This window comes from Parasteatoda tepidariorum, chromosome 7, assembly GCF_043381705.1.
Source record: "Parasteatoda tepidariorum isolate YZ-2023 chromosome 7, CAS_Ptep_4.0, whole genome shotgun sequence".
Taxonomy (NCBI): domain Eukaryota; kingdom Metazoa; phylum Arthropoda; class Arachnida; order Araneae; family Theridiidae; genus Parasteatoda; species Parasteatoda tepidariorum.
The window spans coordinates 68432720-68446900 of NC_092210.1; the positions used below are offsets into that span (position 1 = coordinate 68432720).

General features: G+C 27.6%; 1 protein-coding gene across 1 annotated transcript in view; it reads right to left on the reverse strand.

Annotated features, from left to right (window-relative positions):
- The window catches only part of LOC107438807 (uncharacterized), a 36404-nt gene extending 30967 nt beyond the window's left edge, over positions 1-5437 (reverse strand). Inside the window, exons 1-6 of the mRNA XM_043040351.2 lie at positions 5294-5437; positions 4104-4121; positions 2912-2923; positions 2229-2249; positions 1362-1379; positions 274-309 (exon numbers count right to left, since the gene is read on the reverse strand). Of these exons, the coding sequence (XP_042896285.2) occupies positions 274-309; positions 1362-1379; positions 2229-2249; positions 2912-2923; positions 4104-4121; positions 5294-5339 (151 nt within the window). The 5' untranslated portion in view covers positions 5340-5437. The remainder of the gene's footprint in view (positions 1-273; positions 310-1361; positions 1380-2228; positions 2250-2911; positions 2924-4103; positions 4122-5293) is intronic.
- Between the last annotated feature and the right edge of the window lie 8744 nt (positions 5438-14181).

The window sequence follows — 14181 nt, forward strand, 5'->3', positions numbered from 1 at the left end:
TATATATATATATATATGATGTCACTTTGTATAATTTAGAATAGCATCACGGAACTCAATTTTCTTCCTTTTTAAATTCATGCTATTAAATCAGAGAAAGTGATTATATTTGTAACTAGTTATAATATACAAGGATCGTATATTAAATGTTATTTTGGCGTGGTTATGTTAAACATTACAAAAGCATTTTCATTTTATAAATTATAAAATATTATAAAACACTTGAAAATCAAACATAGATTGCATAATATACTAAATTCAGTTAATACTTACTTAATCCAGGGCCATTTTTATCTTTAGCTGGTACTTCTGAAAAAATATTATATTTTCATGGTGGGCATAAGTGTACAAAGATAATCAAATATAAGTGCAAATTCCGAAAAAAAATCAATAATATATCTTAGAAATAGAAATTAAGTATCTATATATTTCTTTCGAATCTATACATTTCTCCGGTATCGTTGGAGACTATCGTGCTCATTTACGTAAATGAACTTATTTATTTTTAATGAGAAAATATCCATTTATAAAAACAAAGTTAAAACATTTGAAATTGAAACATTTGAAACATTTGAAATTTCGACAATGCTTAAGACATTATGCCTCATTCTAGTAATTTGACGATGGCAAAACTGTGTCTAAGGAGTAAAATATGAACAAATGTTTTCATACTGTCTGTAAAAATCTGAAGGAAAAAATGTCGAACTCAAAAGCATAACAAATACAACTTGTATAGATTTAAAGTATAAGTACCTACTCCCAATATTATAAGTACTTCCTAAAAATAATATAAGTACCCCCTCACTAAAGCCAAGATGTAAGCGCCTTAATTTGAAAGAAAAAATCATGATAGTTTTCTTATTCTGATACATGATAGTGTTCTGGCTGACTCAAGCAGCTTTTTACATCTTGATACATTAGACGCCACTTGTCATGGCGGTCGTTGTACTAATCTGTATTTTTTTAAGTAATTGAATTTTTATTTAGAAAGGCAATCATTGAAAATCATTTTTTAGAATAGAATACTGTTTAGAATATGCTGCTAGATATGCTAAGTATCAAACAATTTATCGGGTATGTCATGGTATTTATCATTTTCATATTAGTCTTTTCGGATGGCTGGCTAAGACAATTCGTCAATTTAAAACATTTGCAAATGCTGGAGTTTTTACTTAATTGGCTAATTAATTCTTCTAAATCTTGGGAAAAATACACCAAAATAAGTAAGCTGGTGCTGCTCAAAATATTTTCTAGCAATTTTAAAAAAAAGTAAAAAAAGTCTATTTTCTTCGTTAAAATTAAAACCTAATTATGTAAAGAAAGGTGTCGTTCATTTTTAAGAATATCGGTATTTCACTTACCTTCTTTGAATTTATGAACTGCAAAATGAAACAAAAATGTTTTACCAATGTAAAAAAGTTTATTAATTAATTTATTTAGTTCTATGAATAGGCATTCATATTTTTTTAGACAAAAATACAAATAACTATAAATTACTACAAATTACTCTCCAATTTCATTTTATCACAATTTTTATTTTGCCCTTTATATTCCTTTTCTGTTATAACGCTAAAACGTCCAACTATTAGGATCTAATACCGAATTCACCTTCTTTTATCTATTTGTATATAAGCTTACTACGTCAGATTATTAACAAACTACCAGTTATGCAGTTTCAGTGATACTCGTTCCGAGCCTACAAGCCATTACGACCAGCTTTACTCAAATTTGCGTAAGACCGTAGCCTTTCCTATAATTTGCAAAAATAAATGCAATAATGATTCCTTAGTTTCACTTCAACATTAAAATATTATTCTTACTTACTCTCATGCCCCTCATGTCTTCCGAACAAGGTTATTGAAAAATGTGGTGGTGGTCGTAATGCCCCTGCTTATATTTTTGCGAAAGCAGTCGTAGTGTAATTTGTTAGCTTTTAATAATTTTATCAATAAAAATAATTTCATTCAAAATAAATAATTAAAATCAATTATTCCAGACCCATTATTTTGTTTTGGTAAGGAATTTGCTAAAAAACAATTTGATGCTGATCTCACTCTATGAGAGAAAAAAAATAATTGTCCAAATCAATCAATATTTTGATAGAATATTTATGATTTTTTTGTTTATTACTTGTTACTAATAATGCTTCGAAACATTATATACAATTTGTGAAATCATTTTATCGAACAAAGAGTAAATCATGAATATGAAAACGTTCAGTTACTTACTGTGAGTTACAAGCTTTCCAGCTATAAAGATAATACACTTGTTTCAATCAATGAAATCATTAAAAAATATATGCAATTCTAAAGATCATTTTAAAACGTAAGTTTTATGTATGTTACTGAACTGGTGTTGAAACTAGAAAAGTTTCATTTATTTCAACTTATGCTGTTGCTATATTTTGCCACCTGAAACCTATGCAAAAAGACAAACGTGAATTACACCAGGAAGAGCCTTTAAGAACATTATTTGGTTCCATTTAAACAGTTTAATTTGTTTTTTCTTCTTAAAATTTCGTAGCAATTAAATTTTTAAATGCTAAAAAAATACAAATTTTGCGAAATCTGAATCCATATTAATCTTTCTTAATTTCTTACGTAATTAATTTAATAAAAATTATGCAAATTACGTAATTTATTTCAGTTTCGGAATCCCTAATAATATTTCTTAGTTGGTTAAAAAAATAATCAAATTTTATAATTAATACTTGACAAGTTGAAATATGATTTACTTAATAAAAGTGTGTTTTTTATTCTTCTTAAAAATAAAATAAAAAATAATTTCTGTGAAATATTTGTTACACAAATTGTTAATTACGCTTGTACTTTTATGTTTTAAAAGGAAATATTAATTGCGAGATATAATTTAACAATAACAGTATAAAGAAAAGAAATCAAATTTTACTTACTGACTCTATGTTCTGTAAAAATAGAAAAAATCATGACGAAATATATTGCATTGAATAGAGATATCAGTTTAAATATTTTACTTAAGGAAATTGATCATAATTATCAAAATATTGTACAGAAAAAATCCTTATTCATTGTGAAAACTTATAAAAAATAACCGAATCTTTAACTTATAATAAAGAAACGATAAAAAAACTGTATTTATACATTCATAATTGAACTCTTCTGTTAAGAGCATTTAATTTAGAATTAAAATAAAAAATATTATTTTTAGCTGAATATAAAATATTTTGTTATGTTATTTAGGTCACCTAAAGTCATTGGCGACAGCAGCGAAGCATCATGTTTCATCATGTAGAGGGATAGGTTTATTCATTGAAGATATTGGTATGTGCAAAAGGCAAATTTCAAAATTTAATTTACATTTGGTGAGCCATTTTACGTGAATAACAAAGGCTATATTTATTTACTAAAATTATGTGACTTTCATTGAGCTGTCAATAATATGATGATATATAAAGATGAAGTTTTCTCATTAGAAGCCTTGTAAGGAGTTGCATAGGCACAAAATAATAGCTAGATATGCTTTTTTTTTTCTTTAAACGCAAGGAGAAACCTTTATGTGAGAAGAATGTCTGCTTAAATTTTCTGTCGCATTGTTATTCACTGTAGTAATTCCAAAATTGGAATTTATCTACTTTGAAAAGTTATTTTGTAAATATATGAATGAGAAGCTTGCATAAGAAAAGGGACTGAACAAAACAAAAATGTAATATCTAACTTAGCACCTATTTCCAAGATTAGAAGAATTCCGGAAATCTAGTTTAATTATAAGCTCTCACTTTAATAATGAAAATGATGAATTACCGCATTTTCTTATCGATTATATGACTTTTCAATAAAATAAAGAAACATGCATCATTAGCTTATTTACTAAGACGTTTTTACCCCTTATTGTAATTTGAATATTTGAAAAGAAAAAACTTGAAAAGAATTAATTTTCCAGACTAGAAAAGGATTTTGTATTCATAAATCATATATTTTTTTGCTTGGTTTTAAAACTTTAATTTTATTTTCATCAGATAATCAAAGAATTGACATATGCCTCTATAATATGAACATAGTATTAAGACATCAATGGAGAATGATTAATATCAATTGCCGTTTTATCATAATGAAGCTTTTACTTACCAGCTGGATGAGCTTCACCTAAAAGTAGTTATGAAGATATTTTAAAAAGAAAATGAATAGATCAAATATAAACACGTTTTTAATAAAATCATGCTTTAGTATTTACCGAATCATATTTTTTTTATCTACATAACAAAAGTTTTGCTCAAATATTTATACATAAAAACGTATATCATGCCAACAAAGGAATAGCAAATAACTAGTATAATTAGTTATTCTTTCACAGCCTATTATACATATGAAATTTTCTGTAGTAAATCATGCAATTATATCTGTTATTATTTAGAAAGTTACAACTTTAACAGTAATATTAGCTTGTACAAATTGCGATAGTTAAACAATTGGAACAATTTGGAATATATTATTTACATATTTGATACCTTGTGGAATAATCTATTTCTTTCAATAGTTTCATAGTTTATCTGCATGTATGTCGTATACCAGTTAAAAATATCGGCTCTTTAAGAAACCACCAACATTTTTCAGTGAGCAAAGCTACTTAGAAATGTTTTTTTTTCTAATGTGTTCGTTATTTTTAGACTTATTGCAGCTTATATGTCTTTAGGATGAATAAATATTGTTCGAAGAATCCCTCAATCAGACTGATTTTGCTTGAGCTATTACATGATCATCGTTGAAAATTGGAGCAAAAAAGACGATTTAGACGACTTAAAACTCAGCAGATTCTAAAACATATTTCCTCGACATTAATATTATCCGTATCTATGTAAGATCAGCATTATTTGTTTTTTGCTTTTCTTGAAATTGAGTCAACAAAATTTAAGCAACGTGGCTTTAAATTAACTTAAAGTTTTAATTTAAAACAAATAAATATAATTATATTTTATATTGACTTCAAAATGGGAAAAATAGCAATCCTTCTTTCGCTCATTAGATATTTGTAGAAATTTAATAATTATGAATCAGATTATTAATCTAATTTTAAATAGTTATACAAAATCTTCCTTTAAAAAGATCATAAAATAATAATTTATCTCATATTTTAACATAGCGATATTAAGTGGAAATACTTATAACTTTTCAAATGTAAAAATTTATAATTTTTAAACTAAACGCTAAAAATGTTTTTAATTGTTTTAGATTGATTAATTAAGTTCTTTTTGTTTATAATATCAGCATTCCTACTTTTAACTTAGATATTCTATTCGATGTTAACTTAAGACACTTACATAAAGCAAAGAGTGCGACACCGAGGAAAAGTACGAGAGAGTTCATGTTGTCCTGTATATTTTGAAAAAGATGTGAAGAACTGTCCACCGATCCTCTATTTGTAGGACAACGTATATTAATCCAAGTAATGATAACATTAAAAAAATTTACTGTTGTTTTACGGCTGCTGTATTCAAATCAATGAATATTCTGAGCACACAAAAGTGAGTGAAAATAAAAATATTATTTTCTTTAGAAAATTCTGATTGGTTGATTACCAAAACGTACGACATTTTATAGATTATTTCCTTCCAATAAAAAAAAAAATCTATTTTAAAATTGCAGTTAGAAGTTAATTTTATTATTTGTGATGAGCAAAGAAATGAGTCAAGTTAAATTTATATATTATTCTTACTTTTTATTAATGATAGTAGCATGCATTTCCTAATAAAAATTTTGTTTCACAAAAAATTTAACTTTCGAATTGTTTAGAAAAATGTGCACGAAGTACGATTTCAGAAAAAAAATATGTTAAAAATTAATTCGAGAATTATTTGTTGGTAACTGTGTAAAGAAAAAATAAGTATTCTTGTGTTCCACAGAAAGGCGACTATAAAGTTTTAACATGTGATCGAAGCTATTTTTGATTAACTGTTTTAAAACGAGTTTTACTTTTTCTTAGTTTTCTGTTTAAGAAAAATGCTATTCAAAATGTGGTTTCTTTGTTCCTAATTTTCTTTTTCTTGCGCTTCTTTAAATAAAGGCAAATTATCAATTTTTAAAGAAAAACTTACTGACGTCTCACGAGGTCTGATTTTTAAAATTTGCTCTCTAGACTAACAAAAAAAATAAATAAATTAGATATTGCAAGATATCTAATTTAAAATTTATAATAAAAAAATTTTCATCAGGGGTAAAATCGTTTCTTATTTGAACTCTTAGATTGAGTTTCAAAGCAGCTTAGTCCAATTTCTTTACTGTATAGTTTATGCAGTTATTTTGTAAAAATCATTCAATCAAGAGAATTATTCTCTTAACATCAAGAATTTCTGTAAAGATATAATATGTCAATATAGATATAATATAGATATAAAGATATAATAAGTCAATGGTTCGGGCTGAAAGGCCGAAAAACCCAGCGATAATTAGAGATAAAAGAAAGAGAATTGTTCCCAGCAGACAGTTAGGAGCATGAGAAAAGATTCCTTGTTCACGATTTATCTAAAGATAACAAAGCCAAAAGAAAAGCTAACCCCCCGATATCAATTTCAACTTTGAAAATAATTCGGAGAAAGCGAATCAGCCCTGAAGCGAATCGCTATAAAGTCTGAGAGAATTAGTATAACTATGTGAGCGAAATATTTTTGAAATAAGAAACAAAGAAAAAAGAATTAGAAATAGATCTTTTTTCCGATTTTGTCGAGGCAGTGAATTAATGAGTTTCACATTTGAGTTCAAATAAAAAGTTGTCCGTTACATTATTATTAAGAAAGGAATAAAGTATTTAAGCATGCTTTTTTTACAAAATGTAATAAAAATTAAATAATTGGCTAAATTTATTTAAAATTGATTAAATTTATTTAAAATCATTCATTTCGTTTCGTTCAATACGTAAAAAAAACATTTGTACTTAAATTAAAATAACTATATACTTTGACAGTATTTTCCTTTTTGTTTTGAAAATATCGATTTTTATGAGAAAAACAGTATTGAATGAAAATCAATCACTTAGGTTTTTAAACGGTACCTTCTGAGTTCTTAAAAATTTCAATTTAATTGCTGAAATTTTGAAAAAACACTACTTGTTTGTTTAAGAAATAACTTTAATCGTATTTTTCTTAACTGTTCTGATGCTATATTTATATCAGTATGACTTTGCGGAAAGTTTTAATAAAGTATTTTATTGTATCAAGTGATAATAAAATGTAGGAATAATTTTATCAATTTCGAGGAAACAACAAGTACGTTTGAAACATAAATTTGTACTGAAAAATCTACATATCAGATTTCCTTCAAATGATTTATTAAAGTAACATTAATTTTCTGAAAAAAGTGCATAGATAAATTCGTAAAAAAAATATTTTAATGAATGTTTGTTTAAAACAAATGTTTGTTAAATTGCAATAGGTAACATATATATTAACACTTAACATGTACTTACAAAAATTTAAGAATTAAATAAGTGATTCAAACAATTATAATAGAGTATTTAAAATTTTCTTTCAATATTTTCAAAGAAAACTATTTTTTTTTAAAACAAATCTAGTTGAAAATAAGTAATTACTCGTAAAATTAGGTATTTGTGACACAAATGATAGTATTAGAATAAATTCAAATTTTATGGGAATTACAAAAAATAACTTTATAAGATATTCAGCAAAAACTAATAAATACGATCATTTCTATTTTAGAAATAGCTCAGCAAACTTGGAAATATAATAACTACTTTTAACGACTAAAAAGTCTTATATTTAAATATAAAGGAATGGTTATAACGCACTAAATGATAAACGCGTTTTTATTAAATAAGCTAAATGTAATAAAAGCTCAAATAAGGTTATATTTCGTTTTTATTTCTCCTTTTATTGATATGCTATGATACTTCTTAACGGTTATGCATAAATTTTAAAGATCATGTTTTATTACAACATTATTATTTGGTTACTTTAACAAGTTTTAAGTGGAAACTTTCTACGAACTATAATAAAATAATCAGGTGGTATATGGAAGTAATTTGTTTTACTAGATTTGAATCTAAATAACTACGTTTAAGAGTACATCATCGAGAGTCAGTCACTTCTCTTCAATTATTCAGATTATGAGCAAACCTGCGGCTTATTTGTCCCGATTTTTTTATTTTTATATAAGCGATCACCAAATATTTCTTCAGGTGTACTCATCATGACAAACTAATTTCCGATTTCAATGGTACAAAAGGCTGCAAAAGTCAAGAAATCAGGAATTTTAATTTCACTTTATGTTTTATTTCATTCTGTCTTATGAACTTTTAAGCGAATGGAATGTATGTCATGATGATATGTTAAGTATGTAATAAAAATTTAAGAAATAAAAATTAAATATCAATGTTCAATTTTTATTAAAATTAGATTAAGAATGATTAAAAAAACTTATTAAGAAATTAAATACGTAAATATATTTTTATTTCTTTATTATAATTATTTTGAAACACTATATAAAAATCACATTAACTATTTCCCTGCCTTTTCATTCTTCACACAAAACTTCGAATTTCTTAATATTTTTTTTTAATCTTACAATGTCTTTATTTTAGTTTTTATTTTATAGTGTTCTCAAGACTAGCATAACTTTAATGAAGGATTATATTCCAAATTGCATTGAAAATCGTAAATATCTACCTTAAACAATTGTCACAAACTCAGATTTATAATTATGAGCTTAAAATTGTAGAAATTAATATTTGAGAGTAAAGATAAATGTAGCGCACGTTTAATTGCTTTTGATTTTGTCATTTCCTGTCAATATTTTCTTTAAATGTAAAAATAGTGAAATAAAATAATAAAGTTTTATATAGTCATTTAAATTCCTTGAATCCATCAAGTTTTTCTGTCGAAACCTCTTTAAATATTATGAAGGATATGCAGATATATTTTTAAAAAAGAGAGAGAGAGAGAGAAATATCTTTTTATATCTATGATAGTTGTACTTGGGACATTTTTAGACTTTCACCAGATGTAGTACTTTTTATGTTCTGTTGTATGCTCTTTTTGCGCACATCCATATGATTCCTTTAACCTTCTTAGATGTAGCTACCCAATATAATGTACAACTTTTGGTATCATTTTGTAGCTTAAAAAGTTTTACTTAAATGCATTTCTTTTCTGATTGCATGTCTTTAAAACAAGTAAATAAACAAGATGAAACCAAAAAAATCAGTAATTTTTATCATAGTGCTTTGAATATGAAGTTTGGTAAATTTTCAGATAAAATATTGATTGATTATCATGATGTTTGGCAGTAAATTTTGGAAAGCTTGGTAATTCTCCATTTTTTGGTATGTTTTAATGGAAGCGCAAAGATATTCAGTTACTATTTAATTTTTATTTATTCAATAAATGCTTCTTAAAAGTGATTTAATTTAGTCAGCATTCCTTTTTCTTCTATGTGATCTATAAGCTCTTGTCTACCAAGCGAAAAATTTATGAAAACTGCAAATATGTAAATAGATAATGACAAGGATGAGACTGAAGTAAGCGAATGTCGGTCTGTTGACTATTACGTCAATGGGCTTCTTGTTCTGCAATATTTTTCTACAATACAGTTACTATGCTTGCAACATAATGCAGGGCATTCGTCAATCTCTGGTATAGTTCATAATGGAAACCCCTGTTGAGAACATTCCCAGTGTTTTAACTTAAAGAGATTAAAGCAGCAGTACAATATGTTTTTCTGAAGATTCCATTTATATCTAGTATTCAAGAATGAAATGGTAAATTTCTAAAAATGAATCAAGAAAGACAGTGGGAGGGTACCCACTGAAAGAGCATTTTAAGAAGGATTTCCTTGCGGATGAACAAGAAGACTAATTTTGGCTTCATTAGAGAATAAAGCCTATAATGGGTATGCTGAATTGGAAAAAGTAACAAATTTTGCACAAAAAAAGAAGAAAGAAAGAAAAAAAACTCTAATGAATTGAAACCTATTGAATGGTAACATTAATGGATTCAAGTTCTCCATATAAAGGAGTGAGTTAAAAAGTTTCTGACTGACAGATCACAGTAATCAGTGGGAAAATTTCTCAGTAATCCGTGGGAAGTTTTAAAAATGGAATCATCCGTGCACTAAGAAATATGTTCCAATGCATTTACAATTTCGGACTGAACTGCTGAATTTCTTGCTTCGCCTGGCTTGCTCTGGACGAAAAGATTCTCTCCGTCCATTTTCACCGATTGAAATGTAAATTCTATGCAACTGACATTAAATTTACCAAAATATTAACAAACCATGGAAATTTTAAGAGAAATTTATTTCGTTTCCATCTGGTGACCTGTGAACTTTGTGCTTTCGGCGATGCTGATGAAGATGCTGAGCACATTCTTCTTTATTGCAATCTGTATGCGAGTGTCCGAATTAAATTAAATAAATTTTGGGCGTCTTTCTATTTCTTGGCCTCCTGTTTCTTTCAGAACTTTTTAAAAGTATCGAAAGTCTTGCTGTCTTGCGCAATTTTGTTTTTAATGTAAATTTCTAAACTCTCTTTTTTTTGTTTTCTACTTATCTCCGTAAGTCTCATGTTATACTTGCAGCAGGAGTTTTCAATGGTTTAAAAAATGCATTTGCAATCGCCCGATGAGTTTAAAAAAGGACTTTTTAAATTTTCTGATAAAGATCCAATCTAATGATAAAGGTCTATGAAGTCCAAATTATTAGCAAAGAAAAGCAGTTCAAAGGGTTGGTAACATTGCTTAATTTATGTAATTGTTGTATTGGGGAATTTTGGTAATAGGGCAATTCCATATGTGACGGAATGACAGTTTGACTTGTAAAATAACAACTAATTAATTAATAACAATTAAAGTTTCTATGCATCTAATTTTAAATAAGTATTGTTTTTTCTTATGCATATCATTATTATTGGCATAATGCTATTCATAAATAAAAAAAAAAGGATTTTCTATTTTTTTATTTTTAATTTCACGAACTTTTTATTTGTGTGACGGAATGACATTTTGGCAACCAAGCTTTTGGCATGCCGCTCAGATCTGGTAGTTTCTATGAATTTTGCAGCAATTATTTTTTGAGCTATTTTTTACTTGTAGTATAATGTGTAAGCAAATGTGATAATGTAAGATGTGAATTTGGAAAATTAACCTCAGGTTGGCTAGCAGTTATTAACATCTATTTGCTGTGAGGGAATGACCGTGACAGAATGACAAAAAGTTCAGGGGAAGAAAGTCTTCTTTAAAAAATGTTTTATTAATATGTAAATGATAAGCAGAATGTAACACATAAGCAGGATTAATATTTATATAAGAATTAGTAAAATTTCAACAATTTGAAAATTAGATTGTCTCTGAAGAGGTTTTATATATAACTTGCAAATGTCACATCTTATCTTCGTTCTCAGAATATTTATGCATAAATCAATTTTTGTCCCATCTTCTTTTTTGTACTTTAACATCTAAATCGTCTTTGTTTATCAAAGTAATTGCTCCTTTCTTCCGCAGTATGGGATAATAATTAAAGAGCCGACCGCATACTCCTCTGTCATGTTTTCCATTTTCTCTTCAAAACAGTGGCTTTTCAAATCATACACTTGGTTTTGGTCAAAATTAGAAAGCATTCCAATTTTGATGATTCACTTCTCAACTACATGAGCATCTAGTGCAAGTCTCTTGTCCCTGGCAATGATGCTGTAACAAGGTCTATCTGAAGTCATTCTCTTTTGCCCTCTCTTAAATAGAATAGCTGGACAAAAACAAAACTTCAACGATTTGTTTCTTCGGCTTTTCATATCGAAATCATAAAATTCTTTATCATATTATGTGCCGTTTTAAAGCAGCCAACTTCTTGTTTGGCCTTTTAGAACAATCTCACATTGACATGGTATTTATAGGTGCATGTGCTGCGAGGTATTAATGAAATACACTTAACAAAAATGAGAATAAGAACAAACATGAGATAAGACACACTTTACATCATTATATGCTTCTTTATGAAAAGCCTCTTTTAGTGTCATCAGCATATATTGCATTTGCACTCTTCGTTACTCTGTCAGAGTTTGTTATATGACAGAATCCTTCATACTTGAAGGCTTGCAACTAGCATCATCTTGCCAGTGAAATTTTTTAACCAGATTAAACAGCTCACCAGCTCATCTTTTCTCACTTAAATTAGTTTCTTTTGAGTTTGATGTTAAATACTTCTCACATAGAGACTGAATTAATTTTTTTACTATTGGTGATTTACTAATTGGTTCGTTGATTTAACTATTGGTGATACTAATTCTATTGGTGATTTTTGAAGTGAGTGTACAATTTTTTTATGGCTTTACCAAGACTCTGCGTTTCCAAGCGTAGCAGAAGGGATTCTATTTAAAAAAATGCATTAAATAATTTTGAAAGCAAAAATTCTATTAGAATATGCAAATTTAGGGTGTAATGTTAAATTAATTGGTATAAAATAATTTAAATAATTTAAATAGCGTCATAATTAAATTGCTCGTTAATAAAATGTAGTTGTAACAGAGGGGACAAATAAAATCCCACGATTTTGACAAACACTGTTATTTATGCTAAATTCTGTGATTTGAACCATCCGAAACATTATCTGTACTTTTTTTAAAAATTATTACACTTCAAGGTAAAATAATTTATTATAAGCCTTTTAATATTCTAATCCCTTTTCTTTAAAATCCAAATAATGCATCGTAACAGAGAGGGCATGGAATGTAACAACAGGGACGTCTTACAAAGTTGACAAAAAGTTAAAGGGAAATATAACTGTTCTTCGGTTATTTAAAGTTGCAGTTGGCAGCACTGCTATAGTTGAAGCCCGTGCTACATTCTTGTAGTTAGATTTTAAAGTTTTTATTTTACCAGACACTGTTTGAAAAACAAGTGCATTGTTTCTTTCTTTCTCAATTTCAGTTATTTGGGCAACAAAATTAGCTACCCAATTTTTTCCTAGAACTTTTTGCATTTGCAAAACTATCTATGGCAACATCAAAAGAATCCCAGTGATTTAAATGGTGACTGATGTACATTAAATATGTCAGGTCCCTAAGTCCTCCAAATTCCCAAAACAAATCAAAACCTCTGGGGNCGCATCCCGCTCAGAAATGGTAGTTTCTGTGAATTTTGCAGCAATTATTTTCTTGAGCTATTTTTTACTTTTAGTATAATGTGTAAGCAAATGTGATAATATAAGATGGGAATTTGGAAAATTAATCTCAGGTTGGCTAGCAGTTATTAACATCTATTTTCTATGACGGAATGACCGTGACAGAATGACAAAAAGTTCAGTGGAAGAAAATCTTCTTTAAAAAATGTTTTATTAATATGTAAATGATAAACAGAATGTAACAGATGAACAGGATTAATATATATGTAAGAATTAGTAAAAATTTCAACAATTTGAAAATTTAATTGTCTCTGAAGAGGTTTTATATCTAACTTGCAAATGTCACATCTTATCTTCGTTCTCAGGTAATTTATGCATAAATCAATTTTAGTCCCATCTTCTTTTTAGTACTTTAACATCTAAATCGTCTTTGCTTATTAAAGTAATTTGCGCCACATATAAATGTTGCTTCTTTTTTTCGCAGTATGGGACAGTAATTAAAGAGCCGACTGCATACTACTCAGTCATGTTTTCCATTTCCTCTTCAAAACAGTGGCTTTTCAAATAATACACTTGGCTTTGGTTATAATTAGAAAGCATTCAATTTTTATGACTCACTTCTCAACTACATGAGAATCTAGTGCATGTCTCTTGTCCCTGGCAATGCTGCTGCAACAAGGTCTATCTGAAGTCATTCTCTTTTGCCCTCTCTTAAATAGAATAGCTGGACAAAAACAAAACTACAACGATTTGTTTCTTCAACTTTATAAAATCATAAAATTCTTTATCATATTATGTGCCGTTTTAAAGCAGCCAACTTCTTGTTTAGCCTTTCAGAACAGCCTCACATTTACATGGTGTTTATAGGTGCATGTGCTGCGAGGTATTAATGAAATACACTTAACAAAAATGAGATAAAACACACTTTACATCATTATATGCTTCTTTATGAAAAGCCTCTTTTAGTGCCATCAGCATGTATTGCATTTGCACTCTTCGTTACTCTGTCAGAGTTTGACATATGACTAAATCTTTCATACTTAAAGGCTTGTAACTAGCATCATCTTGACAATCAAATTTTTTAACC